At 45.7% G+C, this 21,410-nt stretch overlaps 5 protein-coding genes across 5 annotated transcripts; 1 reads left to right on the top strand and 4 right to left on the bottom strand.

Moving 5' to 3' along the window:
• Positions 1-98: 98 nt before the first annotated feature.
• Positions 99-799, bottom strand: M431DRAFT_514179 (hypothetical protein). Its single transcript, XM_024920169.1, has one exon. The coding sequence runs from the start codon at positions 688-690 to the stop codon at positions 295-297; it is 396 nt and encodes a 131-aa protein (XP_024767505.1). The 5' UTR covers positions 691-799; the 3' UTR covers positions 99-294.
• A 4,569-nt stretch (positions 800-5,368) lies between these two features.
• Positions 5,369-8,198, bottom strand: M431DRAFT_536055 (hypothetical protein; the record flags this gene model as incomplete). Its single annotated transcript, XM_024920980.1, has 5 exons — positions 7,564-8,198; positions 6,849-7,386; positions 6,130-6,751; positions 5,494-6,070; positions 5,369-5,428 (listed from the first exon to the last, which is right to left on the bottom strand). The coding sequence occupies exons 1-5, from the start codon at positions 8,164-8,166 to the stop codon at positions 5,369-5,371; spliced, it is 2,400 nt and encodes a 799-aa protein (XP_024767504.1). The 5' UTR covers positions 8,167-8,198.
• Positions 8,199-8,981: 783 nt separating this feature from the next.
• On the bottom strand, positions 8,982-13,191 carry M431DRAFT_514178 (hypothetical protein). The gene has a single exon (XM_024920168.1). It carries the CDS (start codon positions 13,059-13,061, stop codon positions 9,378-9,380), a length of 3,684 nt encoding a protein of 1,227 aa, XP_024767503.1. The 5' UTR covers positions 13,062-13,191; the 3' UTR covers positions 8,982-9,377.
• A 924-nt stretch (positions 13,192-14,115) lies between these two features.
• M431DRAFT_11443 (hypothetical protein) lies at positions 14,116-19,296 on the top strand (the record flags this gene model as incomplete). The annotated part of the gene is made up of 3 exons (XM_024911904.1): positions 14,116-15,403; positions 15,479-18,751; positions 18,812-19,296. The coding sequence occupies 3 exons, from the start codon at positions 14,116-14,118 to the stop codon at positions 19,294-19,296; spliced, it is 5,046 nt and encodes a 1,681-aa protein (XP_024767502.1).
• Positions 19,297-19,662: 366 nt separating this feature from the next.
• Positions 19,663-21,233, bottom strand: M431DRAFT_11442 (hypothetical protein; the record flags this gene model as incomplete). Its single annotated transcript, XM_024911902.1, has 4 exons — positions 19,663-19,984; positions 20,043-20,705; positions 20,791-20,912; positions 21,126-21,233. The coding sequence occupies 4 exons, from the start codon at positions 21,231-21,233 to the stop codon at positions 19,663-19,665; spliced, it is 1,215 nt and encodes a 404-aa protein (XP_024767501.1).
• Positions 21,234-21,410: the final 177 nt, after the last annotated feature.

Raw genomic sequence — 21,410 nt, 5'->3', positions numbered from 1 at the left:
GCTTGGGATGATCTGGAGCCAAGGAATTCTCCAGGAGACTTCTCTGATCTACTTGACAACCTGGAAATAAAAAAAATATTCGGTTCATAGTGGATTTAGGGGAATTTATCATGTCATGTTCAATAAGAAGTTCTTCTCCAACGCTAGCCAAATTGAGGGAAAGGAAAACTCTTCGTTACATCGTTATGAGTTCGAGGCTCCTTCTCCTCCTCTTTTCTTCTCCAACTCCACTTCCCAAAACATTCTATATCTCTCCACTGCCCCTCGGCCGTCCTCCTCTAAAACAGTCTGAAGCTAATCCTCGTTAGGTTGCTCTTGCAGGTGACAATCGGGTGTCGCGCCGGCGGCAAGCAGAATTTTGACAATATTCCAATGACCGCTGATAATAGCCCCGTTCAAGGCGCTGTGGTATTTTCCATCACGTACATTAAGTCTGGCTCTTCTGTCTAGTAGTAGCCTTACTGATAGGGTCTGTCCCGAATAGGCGGCGGCCTGGAGAGCTGTGCCGAATGTTCCGCCTTGTGCATTTACATTAATATTAGGACATTGTCCAAGAAGATACGCTGTTTTGCCGGATGAAGGGTTGATGTTTTCACAGTCGAAGCACCAGAGGTCGAAATCCGCATGTACGACTTCGTGCTGCCGAATTGTACACGCTATGTGCAGCGCGGAGCCCAACCGATCGTTCATGATGTTTGGATGTATGTGGTGGTTAAATAGGACGTTAATCCCTGCATGCCAGGTTCCGCCTGCGCTTCCCCCATTCACCATAGCGTGCAGGGCAGTGCCATACTCTGCATGCTCATGATTAATGTCCATGCCGCGATTAAGGAGGAGTTCAAGCACGGGACCGATGCTTCTGTAAGTAAACCCAAAGAAAGTATCGTGAGTGATAATGAAACGAATTGCCGAATACCAAGCGGCGCAGTCCTGCAGGTGAAGATTTGCGCCGTGATCGAGCAGCAACGCCGCTGCCTCCTCTGCCTGGACGTCGTTCCAGCTGCAGGCAGCTGAAAGCGCCGTTCCATGTTTGCCGCCTTGTGCATTTACATCGGCGCCGCAATCCAACAGCCATCGTACTATTTGTGTGTTTCCCTCATCAAAACATGACTGGCAAGCAGCGATGAGTGCCGTTCCATACTCCTCACTCTGTGCATTTACGTCGGCGCCATGATCCAGCAGCAACCGCACATACTTTTCTCTCTGTTGTATACCAGATGCACAGGCAGCTATGAGTGCCGTCCCATACTTGCCACCTTTCGCATTGACATCTGCGCAGTGCTCAAGGAGAAAGCGAAACGATTCAACATTCCCTTGATAGCTGTGAAAATAGGCCTGTAGCGCAGATCTACATTCTCCCCCTTGATGGTTGATATTGGCACCTTTATCCATGAGGAGAGTGAATATTGGCATACAGTCATCTCCTTGGGCTGCAGCAGCTAGTATTGGCGTGCCGAATCGACCACTTTCAGCGTTGACATCGGCGCCTCGGTCGACCAGAAAGCGCACCGCCTCAAAGGTCCCCTCGTGGCAGGCGACATGCAGCGGAGTTTCTCCGTCATTACCCCTTTGATCGACCCCGGCACCGTGATCAAGGAGCAGCTTCATAATTTCGACCTTTTCCTTTAAATATGACGCCGCTGCCGCGTGGAGAGCTGAGCCCCAGTGCCCTCCTTGAACATTCACATCAGCGCCGTGTTCAAGGAGAAGCCGCACAACTTCTGTTGATAAGTCAACTCTGTCTTTTTCCCAAATACTGCACGCAGCTTGTAGCGCTGTGGCGTACTTTCCACCACAGATGTTGGGATCTGCGCCGAGTTCTAAAAGCTTCTCAATGTATTGAATTTTTGGAAACATTTGCTCTCTCGTTCCGCTAAATTCGTCCGGTCCCACGCATGCTGCCTGGAGCGGTGAGCCAAGTTTCTCACTCAGAGCATTTATGTCAGCGCCTCTTTCCAACAATAGATCGAAATGCGCAGAATGACCATCGGCTATTGCCTTGTGTAGTGCGGTCCCATGCTGTATATCCTGTGTATCAATATTCATGCCATGGTCGAGAAGATACTTCAAACATTGTGTGTTCCATATAGAAATACACACAAATAATGGCGGTTGAGAGTTGACATCGGCCCCTTTGCTGACAAACAGCTCTAGAATATTCATGTGTTCACCGCTCACGGCCGCATGTACTGCTGAATGCCATCTGCCGCAATGCGCATTCATGTTGGCACCCTTTTCGAGAAATAATTGCATAATATCCAGGTGGCCTCCACGGGCTGTTTGTTTGTTTATTTGTTTTATTATTAACGTCTACTAAGTAAGCTAGTTACATAAGTCCTTATCTAGGCACTAGGATGGTAGGAGCCGCTGAGTTTAGATTAGGCGTTTGCTACGTTTTAATGTAATAAAGGAAATGGGGAAGTATTAATCTGTTTTACGTATTTATTTTTATAGGGGGGGGGCTGTATAAGCTTATCTCTTTTATTAGTTTCTGGAAATCCTTATGCCCTTTATTACTAAAGAGGTATTAAATATAAGTAGTTTTAAAGTATACTTTCCTTTTTAATATATTAAAGAGGAAAAAGGCTATTATATAGTATTTTATAAAGTACTTTTATATCCTTAGCTTCTTATATTTATAAATAAGCCTAATATTATATTTAAATTTTTTATAATATTTTATAAAGTTTTTATATTTAAACCTTTTAACTAATAGCCTATATAAGATTAAGTATAGGAAATATAACTTTAGGGATATAAAGGGGGCTTTATAAAGGCTTTATCTACTAGTTTTATATAACTCTAGGTAGTTATTATTTTAATTATTATTTTATATTTCCTTATATTTTTTTTTTATTTACTTTTTAATAAAAGTAATAGTAAAGTAGTTTTTTAAGTAGTAAAGGAGTTTTAAACCTTTTTTTACTAATTAGTTAGCTTTTTTATTTCCTAGTATATCTTTATAACCTAAGACTTAGGCTACTTTTATAATTATTTATAAAAGTAGTCTTTAGGTAATTTAGTATAGCCTTATATAAGCTTTTTAAGATAAGGTAAAAGTTAGCTTTAGTATTTTATTTACTACTACTAAGTTATTTAAAAAAAGTAAAATCTTTTAAATATTTAGGTTTATAAAGGTATATATTTTAGCTAGCTTTATAGTTTTAAAAGTACCTACTGCCTTAGTATTATAAACCTTTACGTTAGCAAGGGGGTTATATACTATAGTTTTTTTAAAGTTATAGTATATAATAGCTCCTTAGCTAGTATTACCTTATTTATTTTATAACCTATTTAAGTAAGTAAGGAAGGTAGACCTAAGGAGGCCGTTAAGTAGTTCTAGGTATTTTTCTACTGCTTTTAACTTTAGTAGGTCTTTAAAGTCTAGGCTTACTTAAATAGCTTTATTATTTTTAGTAAAAAAAAAAGGTTAAACTATTTTCCTTACTAAAGCTATAGTATATTATAATTAGGTAAAAACAACCTTAGGAGGGAGTTTTTTATTAATATATTTATTAATTAAGCAGTTTTTATTAAGACTTATAAAGTAAACTACTATATAAAGCCTAGTTTATACTACTTATATAAACGCTAGGGGGACTCCTAATTCTCTATATATAACGGAGAGGTTAGTTATTTTTTATATATAAGACTTTGAAGCTATAGGGTAGCTAGTCTTATCACTGGTCTAGTAACAAAGGGTAACAAGGATCAAATTAATCAAATTTGCTTGTTGAATATATTCATTGAATTGAATTACTAGTACAGGAAAACTCAGGAAAAACCTCTCTTATTTATATTCCAAAAACCAGTACTAACAGTTAGAATTGAGATACATAGAGACTACCATTAGATAGCTAGGAAACAGGGCTATCTAACGGTATAACTTATGTATTTTGATTCCTTTTGATGGTTGCAGAATCGTTGAGTGTTTAATAGCTGTTTTCGAAATTCATTTCCGGCCTCGGTTGCAAACGGTGCCCGAATGCGATTNATAAGCTTATAGGTCCTAATAACACTATGCCTAATTAAGCAATAGCTATTTAGAAGGTCTATAAGCTAGTCCTAATTAGGCAATAGCTTATAAGCTATAGGGTAGGTTGAAGGATCAAGTATTAAGTATAGCTGATTGTAAAGGTTATAGGGGGTTATAGGGGATATTAGTGATAGCTAGTGCTATAGACTAGCTATAGGGATGTAAAGACCACTGTAATAACCGCTATAAGCTCTATTTTCTTATAGCTATAGCTATAGCTTATAGCTATAGACTAATACTACCTATAGGGGAAAGCTTTAGGTTATTAATTCCCTTCTAAGGGTTTTTATTATAAGTATTTTCTTATAATATAATCTATACTTATATAACCCTAGGGTCTTTTTAGCCTATTTTTTTAATAAATATAAAAGCTTCTACTATAATAAAGGTCCTAGTAGTATTTAATTTATCTTTTTTATTATAAAATATATTAACTAATATTATTTTAGTTAATTAAGTAGCTTTTTTTTTACTACTTAATTTCTTAAGGTCTTTAAGCCTCCCCTTAAGGTTAATATAGAAGGTAATAAAGTTTTTATAAGTAGTATTTAAGTATAAATAAACTTATTTTACTACTATTAAGGAAAACTAAAAGGTATATTATATTAAGTAAAAGTTAATAACTATAGTTATATTTAATACTATATTTTATTTAGCCTATTATTATATATTAATTTTATTAATTTAGTTTATAATTTTATTTTTAATAAGGGATTTCCTTTTTTTATTTAAGTTAATAACTTCTTTTATATTATTAAAGATAAAGGTAATAAGGCCTTTTAAAGCTGTTTACGCTATAGTTACTATTACTACTATACTTAATTTTACTTTATTAAAACTAAGTAAGGGTATTTTATCTATGCTAAAGGCTTCTTTAAAGCGTCTTTTTTTCTTAAGGGTAAAAGAGAGGACTATAACCTCTCCCGTTCTTAAGCCTAAGGGAGTTACCTCCTTTAGTAGTTAAAAGGCTGTTGCTAATCTAAAGGTAATAGGTTTTATTCTATTTTAGTTATCTAAAGGGTTTACAGATATTTTTATCTCTCTAGGGTCCCTAAATAGGACCGTAAATAAAAAAATCGTAGTTGTTTTATCTAATAGCTAGTTAAACAGGTAGGAGTTTTTGGTGGTTAGGCACCCAAAAGGTGGGGTACCTGTAGATGTAGGAGGGAAGCTTGGCCTCCACGGGCTGCATAACATAGTCCAAAATCCAAATCTTCTTGCGTAATATACTCATTCGCACCATGCTTCTGAGCGATTATCACCTCGGTTATCTGTTGAAGGCCACTGTAAGCAGTGTAACAGTGTGGCTTTTTCCACAAATATTTGGAAACTTCAGGTTCGTATGCTCCTGCACTTTTCCCTTGGTCGAGTAAAGTGAGCAATAGGCTTAGGCTGTGACCGGCAAGCACAAGTACAGCGCTGAGTGTGACTTTGGCTGGCCACTGCGCACGCGGTACTTTCTCGAGATGCATCGCCCAGTATTTAGCCGCGTAATTTGTTAAAGGATAGAGCACTTCCAAACCATAAGGGGTTTCAACGTTTCTCTCATATGTGGTGTTCAAATGCGTAAGATACGCTAGACATGAATGCGTGATATCTATATGAGCGTCCGCTTCTGTAAATGAGAAAGCCGAGTCTATCCTGTCAGAAGTTAAATATTCTTTGACGGAAAAGTGGACTAGGCGGACGGGACTTTCGCTTAAGCTCCGACCTTTTTCAATGACAATTAAGCCAGAAAGGTACCTAGTTATAGCCGAAGAAGAAAAGAGGCGCGCGTTTTCGTCAAATGCAGTATCTTTATCCGGGTCAATAATAAATATTTCAGTCAATTCTTCAACTGTTAAGACTCTTTTTGAGAATGCCAACCACTTTAGTGAATTTATAACCTGGCTTTGGAACTTGGTGTCAATATTTTCGAGAATTCGGTTGTAAGTTGCATCAAGTCCGATAGGAAGGTCTAGAAGGGCCTTGCGGATCTCGGGTACAGATGAAAGCTCTTGAAGTGTTTCAAGCTGAAAGCGGACATATTGAAACCTTGACATACAGTTGTTATTAGCACTCCACTGGTTATGTGCGCAGCTATAACGACTCACATACTATCCGCCTTTTCAATAAGAGACTTTGTTACCTCTTCCTTAACGTCAACTGGCCAAAATTGAAACTCCTCTGCTGCTAATGTTGAGATAATGTATTGATAGATATCATTATTCAGAGTGTTCCGTTGGACCAATAGGTCGATCTCGAATCTATCCGGTAGAGATAAAAGAGGACGTATTTTGAGATTAATATCATATTCTTTGCGGCTTGCTAAAAAAACATGAAAATTCTTCGGTGTATTTAAAAGGATGTTTTGTAAACTTTTTAAAAGCCTCTCCCTTTGCCTGCCAAAAAGCGGACACTCATCTAAGCCGTCGATGACAAAAAACACGGCCGAGAGCTTCAATGTTGAGGCTATAAGTGCTGCTTCGAGTGTTTTAGTATCCGGACGTTCGCCTTTAGTTTTATAATCTCCAAGTTGTTTGACCGATTGTGGTATGGCAGGCAGACAAGAACAGATATGTTTAATAAGGGATGCAAGCATTCCGTCCACTTCTTGTTTCTTTAGGTCACTGAAAGTAAAATAGAAGTAAGCGAGAGCTGTTGAAGGCCGCGATGAGTATTTGTCTTTCAAATAGCTAATGACCGAGGAAGTTATGACTGATTTTCCCGAGCCGGCTAAAGAGACACAATTAGCTTGAATTTTGAGAAGAGAGACAATGACTAGGCAAGCACTTATGCCTCATTTCATGGGAAACAACGGCGTTAGGCTTACCTTTGCCATGGAGCCACAGCAGCGACCCATCACTCCTCTCCCAACTCTGAAACTCCTCACTTGTTATTAGCCATTCATTAGTGCCAGCCTCGTGACTTTCTCGAGCAGTATTGTATATTAATGAGGGATCAATATCGCAAAGCCAGCTAAGTAGTTCATGGCCTTCTTGTCTGGTCATTGCACTTTCGGTGGCCTCGCGCGATATACACAACTCTGTTTTTATTGCGGCTATAGAGTTCATAGTTTCCCGATGCAGGCTTTCAGCTGCTAGGCGCTCCTCAAGATGCTGTAAATCTCGCCAAATCTGTTCGAAAGCAGCAAACTCTGCATCTCGCTGGCGCACGTCGTTCACTAGCTGATCCCAGTCGTTCCACTTAACGGCATCAAGACCATAGCGAAAAGCTGAGCTATTCGAGTAATAGCAGCAGCTTTTAGTCTGAAATTTCAATATCTGTCTGTAGAGTCGCTCTAAAGCGGCTTTATATTGGCGGTGTGATTGCTGAAACTCGTGCTGAGCATCTTTGCGTGACTCGTAACACTTAATGTAGTTCTTCTCTTATTTGGCTTTGGGATATAAGAGATGAAATGTACTCAAGTCCTTTTGCCTGGGCGGCACTTTTAGTTGATATATTCATGAATAGCTGCTCATTCATATTAATCATTCAATATTAGTATACGTCATTGCGTAGAGGATCAATGATGCATCGTGACTTACCGGTAGCAAAAAGCTGACGCCAGCCCAAGCTATCGAGGCTGACGGGTTGGCGCTTACAGCCTGACTGATGTAACTGTTGGCAGCGCCCACAACATTTAAGACGAGTTGGGCAACGTCTCTCATCTTGATCTCGGTGCTGCCTATATTGAACTTGGTCGTATTTTTATTCACTTCGTTCATCTTGCTTTGAAGGATCGCCCACATCCGCTCTCTGGTGTTCGATTTCAGCTTAAGAGCCTCACCCAGACCGGCGACAACGCTCCCTTGCAGTCTAGCCTCATACTCTACAACAAGGGCGCTTTCTTCTTCTCGCAGTTTCTCGTACGCAATATTCCAAAGTTCTCGAATCGGGGTATTATCAAATGTTGATGATGTCGCTGAGGATTGAATAGCCTCGGATCGTTCGATGGTTTCGATTGCCTTTACTTGAGGGATAGTCGTCGCGTTGGCATCGGACGCCACGTTAGCAACTGGTTCCTTTAGGTGCCTTTGATCATTTTGGGCATCAGCGGAACCAACTGCATCAGGCTGCCTCGTGGATAGAGAGGAGGATGAACGTGAAGGCCAAAGAGATCGGGGTTTAAGCCAAGTTTTGGCGCCCATATTGTCGTCATGATTGCTTCTTAAAGCGCTTGGAATGTCTGCGGTCGCAAATAAAGAAGGGAGGAGGAAGGTTGAGGTTTTTGCAGCCTGATGATATTTAAATTTGGGCGCCCCCTCAGGCACAGCGACAGAATTATGGAGACTTTAACTGCAATGTGTGACGAACCGGTGCCTATATGTTAGTATAGGTTAGCTGTTCCCAAGGGACAAACCTTAGAGTGGTTCTATGGTTTATGTTGGCGGAGCGATCAGGTCGGTAAACGGGCAATCTTGTCACTAGCTGTAGAGAGAAGTGTCTGAGTGTTCAATCTTAAGTGCTATTGTGTTGATAACAACTGGCTATCTAAGTATTCTAATGAGTGGCATGAAGTGAACTTATATACCCAGTTGGCTGGGCTGGATCATTTGCAAAGGTTGATGATCCCGTCGTGGATCATCTCATAGTTCTGATGATCCGTTCATGGATCGTTGGATCATTGCGATGATCCAATGATCCGCTCCTGATTGGTTGGTCGGTCCGTCGTTTATCCGGAACCGACTACCCTGTAGGCCCATTGTCGCGACCATAAGAGCCAGGTCGTGACACAATGCTCATTGGGTGACTTTTCGGGCTGAACAACATTATCTTGCATAGATCGTCACCCTGATGCAAAACGGTTGTAGCAACTCTTTGTGACAGACAGCTGTTACGAACCTCGGATACCTTAGTCTTAGCATGCCCGAAAATCACCATGACTTAAAAGAAGCGTGGAGCTGGCGAGCCTATTGAATAAGTAGTTTGGAAGCGAGAATGGTTAAAGATTGTAACAACTTATGCCTTCTATAAAATACGCATTATATTACGCTGCATACTTCACACACAGTTCTACCTTTTAAATCAACATGGGACTACTATGCCGCATGCAAGAGTCAGTAATCACTCTTGATTACACGTACATCCACCAACATGTGGCTTGGATGTTCTCCAAGGACAAGACACTCCAAATTCCGCAATCTTTAAGTCTCTGGGCAGTCGATTTCAATATCCCAGCTTTACTCCGATATGAGCTGGCTAGGCGAAACAGAAAATCTGAGCTAACATTGCGCAAGGAGCTACGGGGTTATACTTTAAGCTGTCTCCATCTTGAATTTCAGTCCATTTTCACTCGCAGTGCCTCTGTTCCCTCGCTAACCGCCACTACAAGTTAAATGATCCAAATATTCTCATCTTACTACTGTGCCCATTGTGGATTGTCAAACACCGTGACCCTTGTCGTAATTGAATTAGGTATCTTGACGGTATTGTCGTCTCCCAACTTGGGATTCTGCGCATCTTTACAGTAGATTGCCCATACATCCAGTTCTACTTGGGTTGGATCACCCAGCGATTCATTAACCTGGGCGAGCCCCAGCATAAAGCCGAGCTCCTTGACCGTACCAATGTCAATCCAGCCTTTGGCAGCGCGTGGCAAGACTCGCAGGCGCAAGACTCGCTGGCCGCCATCATCTAGAATCTGGGGCAGCACGTTGAAGCGCAGGTTAGTTAACATGATGGCGCCAGTGCCTGCGTAAGTCGGCATCAAGTAATTTTCGTCTTGCTTGGCTGGACCAAGCTTGATCTGAATGTCGAGTTCCGCGAGCATGTACTGGTTGCTCTGGTTCTGCTCCACAGAGACGGCAAAGATGATGTCTTGCTGCAAGTTTGGCTTGCGGAGAGTGATGACGTCCCAGTGGCTGCCAATGTTGCTGCTGACGGTGATTCTGTACCTTGGTGCACTCGCTGGGTCGCTAAACCTATCGCGTGGCTTGTGCTCAGCAAATGATGAGATGGCTTCGCTTGGCCTCGGCAGTTTGTGAGCTGAAATGGTTGGGATGTGGCGGACATGGGGTGCCAAGTTCTTTGCAAGGGCCTTTACCGTTGGCACATATTCCCCATGACGCTGAAAGGTTACACCCGTTGTACCTTCATCATCGTCGTCATCATTATAGCGTGTAAATTGAGAGGATACGCCACTGCCCCCTTGTCTATAACCAGGATGCATCGCCATTCGAGCTGGTTCCAGCTGTCTCAGCATTCTGACTTCAGTAGCGCTGGGGCCACTCGACGGGCCAAGGGCGGCCAGGCTCTCATTTTCTGGATGGGCCTTAAGATCAACGGTGAGCTTGTAGACGGGATCGTTCAACTGCATAGAAAACAGTGCCGAGGTTGCCGTATCATCCTTGAAGTAAGGCGTCCCATCAGGAGCAGTCTGTTTCCACTTCTCGAGCTCCTCTAGCTGCACGTCTGCATACTTTGGGAGACGCAAGATGCGGAGGTCGTTAAGGCCTTGCCCCGGCTTTGAACCCCAGATAAAGATGTTGTCTTTAGACTTGTCACCCTTGGGGTTGGTTATGATCTGCGTAAGCTTGTCATGTCTGCCAGTGTCTGTCTCGCGAGTCTTTTGGTCCACCGTATACTGTTTGCGGATATTGACCTTAATCTCATTGACATCGAGTCCGCGAGCTACGGCAAACCGCTGCTGGTGGGCTGGCTGCGTGAAGACTAGTTGACCAAACTGGTTTGATCCTGGTAGGCGATCCATGAAGCCCATCATGATGCCGTCTGTGACAATGTTGTGGCGGAGGAGTGGAGCGCCAGCTGGAGGCTCCTCGCCAGCAGCGAAAAGAGCCTCTTCATCAGGGAGTACCTCTACGCGAAGATCCGGAAACATGGTGACCAAGTCGGATCGCAGGTAGAAGCCGTAGGCAGGAATCTGAATCCTATGTTTAGCTCCTTGAGGTACGCTATTAATGTAGAGATTGAGCGCCGTCTTGATAGCAACCCGATCGTCGTCGACGAGCGAATGGTTGCCTAACGACAAAGCACCATCAATCATGGAATCGACCCAGTTTTTATCAATGCGGAAGAACCTCAGGCTTTCTGGACCCAGATATGTTGGGTCCGGTATCAGACTGTGCGCAGGGACTCCCGACAGGAACATTTTGTCAACGAGCCACGAGAGCACAATCATCCAGTCCGTCGACACTGGGTCATTGGTCTCGTCATACAACAAACCCTCCGACTTGCTCCCTGCAAGCCTACGGGCAACATCTACCGCAGCGGCTTTATACCTCTGTTCAAAGTCCAGATCGGTAAAGGACATATTGGGAAGGTCAGAGCGACCCATTTTCGGGCGGAACCAGCGTTTCTTGGCTCCTCCCGGGGAGAAGAATGGCTGTCCAGGCACTGGAGGCGCAAAGTTATTGCCATCGTCGCGCCTGATGTGAATATTTGCAAGGCTCTGGATCACTTCAGGGAGGTCTTCAAGAACTTCATCTTTCGTGCGAAACGAGATGTCGTTGATATCCTTGATCGTCTGCAGCTTGACTGTTTTCATGGCTGGTCCATGAATAGCCGTTCTCAGCCTATTAAGGGCAGCAGTAAAGACCTCGTCGCCCAGAGCCATGGTGCGACCAGTCTGCCATGCTATCGAATAGGTAATGTCCATAATGCCAAGCTCTTTGTCCAGAATCTGGAGATCAACACTGGAGTTTGAGGACTTGGTTAAATGGGCTAGATCTGGCACATACGTGGGTGTGAACGGCCCTCTGTAAAGCGCAACCGTTGGTTCACCCGTCTGCGTGCGATACTTGACCAGCGTGTAACCGTCGTCAAGGCGACTGGCAATGCGTTGCCGGATCTTGTCAGGAGCATCTCGCAGCGGCTTGATAATACTCTCCGGAGCGCGCAAAACATCCAAAGTTCTGCCAAGATGCTCAAAGGCATCGGGCACGTTGAGGGTATCGGGCGGCAGTACCGTATAGTTCCAGCTATAGAGCGAGCAGAGAGCCACATAGCGCTGGCTATCGCTAGGGAACGCCATGTCTTCCACGCCCTCAATCGACACGAGGTGCGCGCACATGGTTGTTGGCGTCTGATTGTCCAGAGGGCCAGATCTGTTGCCGATGACAATGCTAAAGACGGCGGTGTTTTCTACCCCCGCGAGGGCCATGCCTGAGCCGTTAATCTTGCGTACATGTGCTAGATACTGATACTGTAAAGTATCTGCCTTGTTGTTCTCCGGAATCACCCTGTTGTTGTCTTCATCCCACGTGGAAAAGAAGCTCTTGAAGATTTCAGGCTGGACGAAGATAAAATCTCCACGGCTATCCTTCATAGACTCAGGGCCCAGGTCCGGTGTTACGGGTGTGATGACATCGCTGGTCGGCAGTTTCCACAGATCTGCGATGCTCATGTTGACAGTCATAGTGGAGGACTGCTTGACGGGCTTGATGACACCATCACTCGTGGCACTGAAGATTTTGTCTAGATCCTCAGGAGGCAGACGCAGTTCGCTCTGGTCAAAAGAAAGCACCACCAGCCAAGGAACACGATTGCGCACCGGTTCCTCTTCAGATCCCAGAGCCATCAACCTCACCTTCTCCCTCAGCTCGGCGTTGGTTCCTTGCTTTGGGCTGCCCAGGCGCTCCCAAGGGAGATGAGGGTCTGTGAGGACAATATGCGGCAAGATTCTGTGATCATCGCTGTAGCCCGCAGGAGGATATGTCGAGTGAACACTCCCGTCAGGCAGCGAGAACTGAGGAGCATCAACAAAGAAGCCTTGCTCAGCTGTCAAGTGCAGCTTCTTGCTGCCCTTTTTTGTAGTGTTTGGGTTAATGTCCTGCTCTACAGAGACAATATGTTCTTTGCCTGCCTCCAGGCCAGGCGCCCAGTATGAGTTGAGCTTCTGCTGACCAGCTGGTAAAGGGTCAATTTCTTCCTCGCTGCTCTCTCCCTCATCTTGAAGCTCTCCAGAGCTGCGAAGAGCAAGTCGGACATTGCGTTGATGTACAGCCACAAGATTACGAGCATGCCGAAGAGTGAGGTGGCGGGGAGAGTCGATGCGAACGCTTTTGCCGCCAGGGTAGATACCCATTGTGATAGTTGGACTGCGAGAGCAGTTGAGGCTTTACTGCTGAGTGTTGCTCTCCAGAATGTTGTCTTTGGAGCGTTTCTGTATGTATGTAATATCCATAGATGCTACTTCCCGATGGTAGAAGATTGAGTAACTCAACCACTAGAGTTATCAGGCAAGTCTGTCAAGTTAGCCTAGAACCAATGAGGATATAATTTCAACAAAAACTACGCACTACTTGCACATAACTCCAGAATACTTCCCTTATCGCTTAAGTTCACAACTGTATGTCTTGTAAAGGAAGCATAGATAAAGATCAATACCCCAACCCGGGCATATTATTCGAGGTGCATCATTTTTCTCAAGGTAGTTTCTGTTGTCTCGGTCTCTCTTTTTTTTCACTATTACTCTTCAATACGACAGGGAGTCTCTTTAGCTAACATCCCTGTAACGCACCCCCAAGCTCAGCTCTCATGCAGGTCGCAGTTGAGGGTGTGGGGATCTCAAGGGTTGGCAATGCGGGGAAGTATACGGTACTTGTATCTAGAAAATCCTCCAAGCCACAGTAGCATTGATGCTATCATGATATATGATGCATCCTCGGCTTAAACAAAAGCACCTGAAACCCGTTTTGGGATCGCTAAGAACAGACTGCAGGAGGCGAAGCGCGCGAGAAACGCCAATGACGAGATCAATTACGCCATGTGCGGTGATAGTCTCATGGACACTTCTATTGGCCGAGTTACCCTTGAGTCTGGGAAACGAATCAGACAGGGTATCTGGGGGCTGGATCGGCCCTCGTTACTATTGAATCGTATGGTGACTGAATTGGAAAAGAAAGAGAGAGAGAGTTAGGGAGGAACAAATCCCCTGTGTTGTTTGAGATTATTGCACTGCACTCACAAGTCTTTGATGTGGATGCACCAAGACTCTGTGTTTTGAATCGAAAGACAACAAACAAAGCCTATCTCACTCATTGAAATTCATCGTGGGCATACAAGTTCTCATACTATGACTATCCCCTTCCATTAGGACATCATACTGGTAGCTTCTTTAGACTAAAGCCATCCTCATCATGGGCGTGGCATCTACTGAAGGAGCCCTTGTACGGGCCGGAGATACTTCACGAGATATTCAAAATGGCAAGACCTACACCATATACGCCAGCACAGCCAGCCAACAGCCTGGTGATGATGTCCAAATCCTCAAGGCAGATACACCCACGGACAAATTTGTTGCTACTCTAAACAAAGAGCAAGCTATTATCCTCTCTGAAGCACCAAATCTGACGGCACCCCTGGCGGATACGGATAAGACAAAGAAATGGTTTCAAAGTTTCGACACCGGTGCTACAGGCACCGTGAGTCTTGACAATGTAACTGACAAGAATATCGAGAAGTTCACGGTAGCATTAACTGCGCCATGGGCTCTCACATTCAGTTCTGCCGTGGATGTCCTCATTTACACGTTTGGTGCTTCAAGTGACCTCATCGGCGGAGGCACAGAGCCTCGATTTGTCCCCCCAGGCATTGATACTGGTGGCAAGATGCTTACCTTGGGCCTTGATTTCACTACAACAAAGGACATTACCGGCGTGAAGCTCGGTGATTTATTCAAATATGTTGGATCACAGAATATGGTGGACTACTTCTTGCCCAAGAAACTGTCTGGTCTACCACTGACTCTTAAAAACCCTGGGAAAGAGGATGACCCAAAGCGTAATGCCATGTGGCTAGTGCCGGACGCCGACATGACTACCACAATCCGTCTGCAGTTTCAGTTTGAGCAGACAAAGTACCTGGAAGATCTGCTAAATATCGGCCTCAAAGGCTTGAAACTCAACACTGCAGATGCCGTCTGCAAGAGAAAGCTGGTTCTCGGACAAACTGAAAAGGGGGATCTTCCAGTGGATCAGGGCACTGTCGCCTTGAGCATCGGATGCACCGTCAAGGCTAAAAATGGAGATGCCCCAGAAGTTAAAATGGTCGCTGGTGTTGAGTTTGGAGCCCGCAGCCTCAGCTTGACATTCATGTTCCTCTCAGAAAGCCCGCTCAAGGGTCTTTTGATGTGGCTTGCCGAGCTCATTGATGACACGGGCCTGGAAGACTTTGTTACTGGACTCCTGGGCAAGAAAGAAGGCAGCCAAAACGTTCTTTCGGCCACTACTCTGCGACGTTTCACTGTTGGACTCGAGACTGAGAAGGGAAAATATTCGCCTAAGTTGGCAAAGTTCTCATTTGATATCGAAGTTACAGCCAACATTGGTACAGCAAAAACTGGTAAACCTGCTGTATTCCTCCTCTCGTATCGCTGGGATAGGAGTAGGGGTGGACTCGGCACGCTGGAAGGACAGCTCTGGAATAGTGAGTCGATGAACCCCCTGATTATGATGCCACTGATTGAGCTACGTGCTAACCACATGAATTAATCAATGACAGACACCACCGCTATGGATAATTTGGATCTTCAGCCTTGGGTAGAAACGTGGAATATCTTGCTGCCCGTCACGAAAGATCCGGCACCCAGCATTGAGATTGCATCTCTGATACCCGGCCAGACGGTGGTGAACATTCCCGACACACTCCCTTCGGAGATTACACGCGCCTATATCCAACTGTCGGATCACACCTTTGCTATTGCCGGTACGGCCACTGCCAAGAAAATCACCCCTGGCTCCGCCCCTCAACCATATCTGGGCGAGGTTTCTTTGGACGCATCCTTTGAATGGGGCAAGAGCAGCTCCGGTTTTGCCCTCAAGTTTGCATTCAGTGCTGGCATTGTGCCAAGTGTAGAGGCCAAGCATCAAGTACCTGCAGTGTTGGTGGGTTCTTTGAGCTATGAGTCTCAGGCGCAGAAATGGGAGCTCAACGCCTCCCTCAGCAACCTCTACGCCTCAACGTTGGTGGAGTTCTTCGATGACGATGTGAAAGATGCAGTTTGCCCACTCATTGAGTCAATTGTAGTTCGCACCCTTAAGGTCAATTATACATATGAGGGCATCACCGAGGGCACTGATAAAGGCAAGTCCAAAGGCACGACCTTTGCAATCACTGGGGACTTGATCATTGCCGGCCTGGAGCTTGGTCTCACATTTACTCATAACAAGGCGGGCTTCAAATTCACCGCGTTCCTCACCCCCACCGATGAGAGTGTCACCATCGGGGAGGTGCTTGAGGACATTCTCGGAGATGATGAGATTGAGCTTCCCGACTTTGTGGCAAACACGCCCCTTGTCACGGACAACGAAAAGGCCTTCCAACTGGACGTTGAAAAGAAGACTGCAACCATTGGAAAGACTGAATCGACTTGGTTCCATTTCTTGGCTCAAATCAATATCGGCAAAGTACATGTCAAGTTTGCCCAGTTACGCAGCACAGATTGGGGCAAAACGGCCGCATCCAAGCGCCTGGTTCAAGTCGCTGTGAACGGCTTCTCGAGCGAAAAGGTCACGATTCCACTGGTTGGCGACGTGGAGCAACCACTGGACGAACTCTACTTTCTTTGGGTTCAAGACCCCGACAATGCAAAGAACCCACAGCCCGGTAAAGAGGCCGGTCTTACACGCAAAGACCTCGCCCAGGTCAACGCCGATGCCACAGATCCGATTTTAGTCAAGGACAAAATCGATCCCAAGATGGCCAAGGATACGGACATCTTGGTGGCCGCCGGGTGCCACTTTGCCGTCATCATCCATAGTCCTACAGGTGAAAGGTCATGCTTGTTAGACTATGCATTCATGAAACCCAAGCCCAAGGGCAAACAGTCTGGATCTGCATCCGAAAAGGCTCTCGTACTGAAGAGTGGCAAGGGCAAGAAAGAAGAGCCGGCTGACGATGGAAGTCCAAGCGCTCAGGCTCCTTTCAAGAAGAAGGCAGGCCCAATATCCATCAGCAATGTCGGACTCAAATACAAAGATAAGATGCTGGGCTTGAAATTCGATGCGGCCTTTGAGTTGGGTCCTATCGGTTTCTCGCTGATTGGCTTCACCATCATGGTCGACATCAAGTCTCTTAACTCGAAACCCACGTTCTCGGCAAGCATTGAAGGTCTTGCCGCTGCTTTTGACAAGCCCCCGTTGATGATAGCAGGCATCATCCGGCACGGCAACAAAGGCGGCATCGACTACTACGCCGGTGGCCTCATCGTGGGTTGGGTACCCTACCAATTCCAAGCGGCCGGCTTCTATGGTACGGTAAAGCCCAAGGACCAGGACGAATTCAAATCCGTCTTTGTCTTTGCCAAGCTTGATGGCCCCCTCATTACACTGGAGTTTGCAGAGATATCTGGCATATGCGGTGGCTTCGGCTACAATAGCAATGTCCGCGTACCCACGGCAGCGGAGATTTACCAGTTCCCCTTCATCGCCAGCACTGATCTCGGAGGTGCGGCAAATGCCATGGAAGCCCTGCAAAAACTCACAGATCCCGGTCCTTCTGGATGGTTCCAGCCTCTCAACGACACGTACTGGGCTGCTGTGGGTATGAAGATCGATGCCTTTGAGATGATCAGCCTCGATGCGGTTGTGGTTGTGCAATTTGGTCAAGCCATCAAGCTGGGCATCTTTGCGCTCGCCCTCGCGGACATTCCAAATCCAAAGGCTCCCGTCAAGTTTGCCCATGTAGAACTTGGTATTGCGGCCGTGGCAGATTTCGAATTCGGCACTCTCAAGATTGAAGCGCAGTTGTCTCCGCGATCCTTCATTTTGTATCCGGACTGTCATCTTACTGGCGGCATGGGACTGTACTACTGGTTCGATGCTCCCAAAGCTGACAAATCGATTGTTGGCGACTTCGTCTTCACGTTGGGAGGTTATCACCAAGCATACAAAGTCCCAGTAGGATACCCCAACCCCCCTCGCCTAGGCATCAGCTGGAGCCTCAGCAGCAACCTGAGCATCACCGGGCAAGCATACTTTGCCATCACTCCTAAAGCTTGCATGGGAGGTGGACGACTTCATGCTTCCTTCCACGCCGGTCCTCTCGAGGCCTGGTTTGATGCCTTTGCTGACTTCCTCATTAACTACAAGCCGTTCCACTTCAATGCCCAAGCGGGTTTGTCCGTTGGCGTTCGGTACAATATTGACTTCCTCTTCATTCACACCCATATTTCTGTCGAAATCGGTGCCCAGCTGTACCTCTGGGGACCTCCATTGGCAGGTCGCGTCCACGTCGATTTCTGGATCATTGCCTTTGATATCAACTTTGGCGACTCGGAGTCAAAGATCGAGGCCGTGGACTTGCTCAAGTTCTACCAGCTTGTACTGCAAGCATCCGAAGACCCGTCCAAGACGGCCCAGGCCTTCATCACAATGGGCGAAGAGGCAGAGGAAGAAGAAGGAGGAGAAAAGACAACTCTGTTGGCAGACGACAAGTACCCAGACCCGGACAAGAATGAAGCTCACAATTTCCTTGCCCAGACTGGTTTGTTGAATTCGGCAGAGAATCCGACGAGGAAAACAACCGATCCATGGGTAGTCCGAGCAGGATCCTTCTCTTTCATTGTGGCATGCAAGATGGCCATCAATGAGTTTAAGAACGAAAAAGACAAGGATCCCATCATCAAAGGCGGCGATGTCTTTAGCAAGCCAATGCAACTGGATCAATCCATGACATCAACTCTTCTTGTGACTGTCGCCCAGAATGGGAAAGAGGACAATGGATGGCAATACGAAAAGTACACCAAGAATGTACCAAGAGCTCTTTGGGCCATGTGTAAGTGTCTCTTATCTGTTTGACCTTATGTGTATGAGAAGCTAATCTTTGAGAACGCAGATGACCCAAGCCAGGATCCCAGCGGTGGTAAAAATAACATCACCGATCTTCTCAAAGGCGATGACAGTTCCGTTACTCTGATGATGGGCGTCAAGTTGACCGCACCCAAGGCCCAAATGGCACCTGATCCTTTCCCGGCGTTTGACGTAGCTGACGCTTCACTGGAGCGCCTTAAGTCTGTCAAACCGTTCCCAACCATTGCAAATGCAAACACAGCCTGGGAACCCGTTGAGTCCTTTAAGAAGAAAGATGAGAACGACAAGGAGGTGGAGGACTTTGACAAACAGTACGCTGCCGTGCTGGATAGCTGGTCCAACCCTTCATGGGGCACGGAAGATGATGGGCAAAAGGGATTTGTAGGTCTTCTAGCAGAGAGCTTTAAGTGGGACAAGCCAGATTCACTCAAGAGCACTGCGGGAATTCCCGAGAGGTTGAAGAAGGGATTCATGAAGATGTATGTAGCTGCACCGCTGTTGACTGCTTGAGGGTATACGGAGAGCAGGCGCCTTTCGTGGGTAGAAGAAGTAGAAATTGAGTACATTTAGCCTCTTCTAACAGTGCTTACTATCTTTCCTGACTCCTTCGTTTTATTTCCCAACATAGGCAATCAGTCATGTTAGATTCAGAGAGATATACTACATAGTCTCTGTGTGCTGTTTGGGGCAATACTGAGCTTGGTAGCTCGCATCTAGGTTCTGTCACAGATATTATTTCTCAAAGATTGCATATGAAAAGAGCAACCAACGCATTTATTGTACTAAAACTGTTCACCGTAATTACCTACCTATAGAATAGCCCAGATGTGACACAGCGAACGATCCAAAGACAAACATATATGCGTATATCGCCTCCTAATTCGATGTCACCTCCACCATTTCTTGGATCAGTGGTTCTTTCATGTCCCGTATGACAAAACCCTCCTCGACTTCAGCGTCTTGTGGAGGAGCCGGTGGATTGCGGAGAGGAGCCCTATCCATCTCAAATGCTTGTGCAAATAAATCTTGATTCGCCTGGACCCTTCGGAGGATATCCCCGCAGTTACGACAAGGAGGCCTGACGCTTTTCCAGATGAGATCATCAGCGTAACCGCTGTAATCTGTAACAGGTTTTTTTTGGTCGATAAACAGCTTCGAGAGGGCAAGGCCCTGCACGTTCTGGTTGCTGTTTATCACACTAATTATAATAAGTTAAAATGGACTAAACAGCTGAGATTTTGGGCTTCAATACATACTCGAACGCGTCCATGCATTGAACGAAAGGATAGGTCTCGGCACAATTACCCCAAAGATTTCCCGTCCCATCGGGCAAATTCTTTTCAGGCTCAGTTGAGTTGAAGTCACCGTCCCGGACCATTACCGTTTGTTGATGCTCTCGCAGAATTCGGAACCGCTCCATTTGCACCTTCATTTGCCAATCTGCTCCGGAAGGATTGTCTGCGAATTGATCTCCTCCCAGCGATGCGCCGAGGAAAAACCATTTACCTTTCCCATCTTTTCGGTCACGCCAAGTGCATTGGAACATCATAGGTATGGGACCGACTCCAGGATCGGAGGGCGCCTGGCTGGCCTTATTCTTCAGTTTCCCGGCGAGTCTGCTGCACCATCTTGCGTAGACAGCAGTTAGGGGAAGAAAGTAGTTGTTTCTGTCGGCTGCCGGAGGCGCACTGCCCAGCAAACTCAAGAACAGACCGATCAGGTCATAGATGCACCAGTAGTTTAAGTTGATGTTCCTGACATCCGGACCGCTGTCGTAGTTGTTGGTCCACGACTTGACCAAATAGTCCGAAACCAGTTTGCTCTGAGTCTGTTTAGGGCCATAGCCTGGATTAAGCTCCCGATAAATGTGGCACTTGTGCTTGTTCAGGGCTGGTTTTTCGTAGTTTTCACCGCCCGTCCTTGTCTGGAGATCAGTTTTGTGGACAGAATATAGTTTCTCAGAGAGCCATTCGAGGTGTCCATATTTAGGGGCCGAGTACTTACGCGAGAGACTCAAGCTGGTCATAGACTTCCAACAAGAATTTGAAATGGTCGTCGGTCCTTAATTCTTCAGGGGGGCAGTTGGGATTGTTTTTCGATGCAACATCTTTCATCCACTTCAAGATCTACTGACACGTCAACCGCTTTACCTTGGATTTTTTTTTTTTTTTTTTTTTTTCGATCTTCAGTTGTCTTTCACCTTTTCTTTCCTCTTTAAGCCTTTTCTTTGTTCCATTTTTAATTCGGTTTTTTTCCACTATTTTTCTTATTTTTTTTTGGCGTAGTCTCGTATTGCACGGCAACAGGCCATTGTATTTAGCTCAGGTTCGATGACTTACATCTTCTCTTGTGAACCGGAATTTCACACGAAACCAATTATTAGCAACGCCCTTTTCCGGATCCCCATAGGGACGTAGAAGATCTGGTTCGGGTGGGGGGTTAGCCATAACTTCCTATGATCTATTTTCCTATACCGCAAAGGCAAACTCTAGAGACGGTGATCGATCTCGAATGGTGTTGGTCAGAAGGGGGAGTTCAAAGCCCGAGCGACTCGAGTCCAGTAACAGACGAGGGCAGTTGCTTGTAATTGAGCTTGATCACGTGTTCGGCCTCTGCGCATTTAA

The sequence above is a fragment of the Trichoderma harzianum genome, assembly GCF_003025095.1.
Source record: "Trichoderma harzianum CBS 226.95 unplaced genomic scaffold M431scaffold_33, whole genome shotgun sequence".
NCBI lineage: Eukaryota > Fungi > Ascomycota > Sordariomycetes > Hypocreales > Hypocreaceae > Trichoderma > Trichoderma harzianum.
Note: the sequence above shows the minus strand (reverse complement) of the source record. Positions and strands in the feature narration are given on the sequence as shown.